The sequence below is a fragment of the Pteropus vampyrus genome, unplaced genomic scaffold, assembly GCF_000151845.1.
Source record: "Pteropus vampyrus isolate Shadow unplaced genomic scaffold, Pvam_2.0 Scaffold226, whole genome shotgun sequence".
Lineage (NCBI taxonomy): Eukaryota > Metazoa > Chordata > Mammalia > Chiroptera > Pteropodidae > Pteropus > Pteropus vampyrus.
The window spans coordinates 1009458-1013835 of NW_011889007.1; the positions used below are offsets into that span (position 1 = coordinate 1009458).

General features: G+C 48.4%; 1 protein-coding gene across 1 annotated transcript in view; it reads left to right on the plus strand.

The window, feature by feature from the left end:
- Window positions 1–4378, plus strand: part of ACSBG2 (acyl-CoA synthetase bubblegum family member 2) — a 24647-nt gene that overhangs the window by 16532 nt on the left and 3737 nt on the right. Inside the window, exons 6-8 of the mRNA XM_023538600.1 lie at window positions 1199–1380; window positions 1489–1722; window positions 3924–3982. Coding sequence (XP_023394368.1) covers window positions 1199–1380; window positions 1489–1722; window positions 3924–3982 — 475 coding nt within the window. The remainder of the gene's footprint in view (window positions 1–1198; window positions 1381–1488; window positions 1723–3923; window positions 3983–4378) is intronic.

Sequence of the window (4378 nt, forward strand, 5' to 3'; positions counted from 1 at the left end):
ACATTCACTGACTGTCTTCCAAAGTGGCTGCACCGTTTCACGTTGCCACCAGATGCGCATGAGAGTTCTCATTTCTCCTCCCCGTCACTCACACATCATCGTTTCATTATTATTATTGTCGTGACCATTTGCCATCCTGGCGGATGTGAAGTCATTGTAATTGTCATTTCCCTAATGACTAATCATCGTGAGCAAGTTTTCATTCGCTTATTGGCCATTCGTGTGTCTTCTCTGGGAAAATGTCTGTTCAAATCTTTTGCCCATTTAAAAATGTGGTCGCGTATCTTGTGGCGTTTTAAGGGTTCTTTATTCATTCTGGATATAAATCCTTTATCAAGTATATGATTTGCAAACACTTTCTCCCAGCTCTGAGGCTTGTCTTTTTGTTTTGATTCTGATAAAGTACAACTTATTATTTTTTTTCTTTCATGCCTTTGGTGTCATAAGTAAGAAATTTTTGCCCAAGCTCATGGAGATTTCTTCTGTGTTCTTCAAGAAGGCTTTTCGTTTTAGCTCTTACATTTAGGTCTGTGATTCGTTTTGAGTTTCTTTTTGTGTTTGGCGAGAAGGAAGTCTCTAAGCCGAGCTCTTACTTTAACCTCTAGTGTTTTGGATGTGGATAGCCTTTCGCCAGTCAGTTTGCACTTTTATTGAATGTCAGTTGATCACAAATGCTAAGAGCCATCTCTGGGTTTCTATTCCATTCCGTTGATCTATGCGTCTGTCCTTATGCCGAAACCACACTGACTTGGTTTTTCTGGTTTATGGTAGGATGACTACTTTGTCCCAGTTTGCCTGAGACTTTGCCAGTTTTATAACTGAAAATCCGGCATTCCAGGAACTCCTTCGGTTCTGGGCAAACCAGGATGGTTGATCACCCTACTTTATAATAAATTTCAAAACCAGGTAGTAATTCTTCCTATTTCGTTCTTTTCCAAAATCGCTTTGATTGTTCTAGGCCCTCTGTATTTCCATATAAAATGCAAGATCATCTCGTCAGTTTGTGTAAACGAGCCTGTCTGGATTTTGATTGGGATTGCATTAAACCTAGAGATCGATTTTGTGGGGGAGAACCTTACATCCGTTTCAATTGGCCAGGAGAAGGTTCTCCTGGGCTGAGCTGGGTGGCTGGGAGAGATGAACATCTCGGGGCCTTGGAAGGTAGAAGGGGTGGCTAACAAGGCTCTGTCCCATGCAGGGCACCTTGGTCGATACTCTGCAGGAGGTAAAGCCTACCATCTTTTTGGGGGTGCCCCGAATTTGGGAGAAGATGCAAGAGAGGATAAAGGAAAATGGCACCAGAGACTCACAGTTGAAGAAGAAGGTGTTTTCATGGGCAAGAGCTGTTGGCTTAAAGATCAATAAAAAAAAGATGCTGGGGTAGGTGGAGGGTGCAGCGGGGCCGGGCAGGGAGGGCGGTGGGTAAGGGGCTCAGCCTTCTCCGCCTGGGACCCATGGTCACAGAGCCCTCCCTGGCACTGTTCACAGGATATACGAGACCCCCGTGACCTACCAGTTAGCGAAGGCGCTCGTGTTCAGCAAAGTCAGGAGCGCCCTGGGCCTCGAACGCTGCCGCTTCCTCATGAGCGGGGCCGGGTTCCTCGGCCCAGACACCTCCGAGTTCTTTCTGAGCCTGGACATCCCTGTGGGTGAGATGTACGGTTTAAGCGAAAGCTCAGGACCTCACACTGCACACAGCTGGGAAAACTACAGGATCCTAAGGTACTGACCTCCCGGACAGAACCCCGGTCCTCCAGAGACACGGTGCCCAGGGGAGGAAGACAGGAAGGTGGGCAGGCCTCGGCCCAAGGTGAATCTTGACTTGGTGGCACCAGAATGATCCCTGTTCTCCAGCCCCCGAGCCCCAAATCCTCATGACCGCGGGAAGCCCTGGCTTGTTGGGAAATCTGCCGACGGGGAAGGGTTCTCAGAACTTTCCATGGCCGCCCCTGATTGCCTGCAGACAGCCCACCCTGGCCTGCCCACCCCAGGTTCACTTCCTGGGACCTCAGACCCTTCATCTCCGCGATGCTCCATCTCAGACACGCCACGGGCCCTCTCTGGCTTCTCCCAAGCTCCGCTCACCCCAGGCTGCGGGATTGAACCCCATGATACTGAAACAGTAAGAACACCAAACGCAGGTTCCACTCTGAGACTGAGCCTGCCGGTCGTCTCTCTCTCTGACCCCTTCCCTACCGCCACGTTGCAAGTCCGGCTTGTCACTCATGCTCGGCCAGGTTCCGAATGCCTCTGAACTCAGCAAAAACCCAGTTCAACCTTCCTGATCTGGCAAAATCATCGCTGCCTTTCCCTTCGCCTTAGTGCCTCTCCCTCTCTACTCCGTAAAACCAGCTGAGGCCCGTTTTCCGCCAGATCGAATGTCCACAGGCGTTTTTCCAAAACCAAAGAGTGGTCCTTCCCTAAAGAGAAGTGACACTGTCCCAACCCTTGAGGAAAGGTAAACATTCCAGCCTGTATCTTTAACTCTTTTTTTTTTTCAATACACATTTCAAAAACAAATCGGAAGGGATGACGTGGTGAGGTGGAGGTGCCCTCCCGCCTGCTCCCCACCTCCCGTTCTGGCCCACTTCGCTGGGGCTGCAGTAGCACAGTGCCGCACGCTGGACGACAGAAATTTATCTCCTCACAATTCTGGGGACTAGAAGTCCGAGATCAAGGTGCTGGCCGGGTGGTTCCTTCTGAACTGGTGAGAGGGGTATCTAGGAGCATCCGATGGAAATCGCTTATCGCAGAGCCTGGCACAGGGACATGCTCACCGCAGGCCCCTCTCCCAGCCTCCGGGGCTGCTGGCACTCTCTGGCGGCCCCTGGCTTGTAGGAGCATCGCCCTGATCACTGCCTTCGTCTTCTCGTGCTGTCCTCCCTGTGCCCTGTGTGTCTGTGCCCACATCTGCCCTCTCCTAGGACTCCAGTCATACTGGCTTTGGGTCTTAAATTAAGACCTCGTCTTAATGTAACCAATTACACGTGCAGTGACCCTGTTTCCAAATAAGCTCGCATTCTGACGTCCTGGGAGTTAGGACGACGAAGCATGAATGGGGTGGGGGCGGACACAGTCCAACCCACAGCACCCTCGACAGGCAAAATGGGCACATCGCGTTCTCTTAAATTAACCTGGCGTAAGCGGTGCTCTTATCCCAAGCGAGGGCATTTCCCATGTAAAAATAGACATAAAAGTCATTCTCTCTGAACTATTTATTACTTGCTATCTGGAGCTCAGGAACCGAAAAAACTCAGATGACATAATATCCTTCACTGTCTGGGTTTGTAATACAAACTTCCACTCAGCCTCGACTCCCACCACCCAAGCTCAGGCTCAAGCAGGTTTGGTTAGTAAGGAATTCTTGCAGAGAATGTTCCCTATGAGTGCGAACAGCTGTTTCATTTTTAACAGCTGCATAGTATTCCACGGGGTGGATATATTATAATTTATTCGAGTGGTCCATTTCTTGTCGGATATTTAGGGCTTTTTCGCTCCATCGTTTGTGACCACAAACAACGCTAAAGGGAATGCTTTGTATGTACACCGTATATGTGGCTGAACCCATTGGTGGGAAGTGGTGTTCTATGACAGCTTTCGGCGACATTCCTTTATAATAACCGAAGTTGAAAAAAATCCTTCCATGCATTTAAAAACCATTTGTATTTCTTTCTCTTTGATCTGTCCACATCCCCCGCCCTTTTTAAAAACTAGATTATCGGTCCCTTTATTATTGGTTTGGTGGCACTCTTTACATATTAGGAAAATCAGCCCTTTGTTTTTGAAATGAGTCGCAAATAGTTTACCCCTAGGTGTATCATTGGTGTTTGGTTTTGGTCAAGGTGTCTTTGCTGTGCAGAAGTATTTTTATCTTTACATGGCTGAGTGTATCAATCTTTCCTTTACACCCTCTGGGTTCCTAGAAAGGCCTTCGATGGGGAAGTCATCGAGAGGCTCTTTGGAAGTTCTGAGCTTCTTAAGCGTGCCTCCTTCCTCTCGCTAACTGTGGGAATCCCTACGATTAGCCCTGAAACCACTGGCCCATCTAAGTTCTGATGGAAGAGATCTCATCCAAGCAATAAGAAAATACTTTCTTTTCTGCCTCCTAAAACCTCCCTCCCAAATGCCGTCTCTAGGAAAAGAGGTCTTGTAAGAATGCGGATTTCAGGTAGTGCTATTCCATCTTAAGGAAGTAACTTTAACATCTAGAGAGATCGCGGTTGGTTGTCTTACTTAAAAATCAGCTTTTCCTGGTCACTGCGTGTAGGTTTATCTGTCTGTTTTCTAAAAGATGAGGGGTTGTGCACTTCTTAAGCCAGAGGCACTATGTCCTTCTCTGACTGATGTCAAACTTGAAGCCTGCAACTCTGCTGGGTGT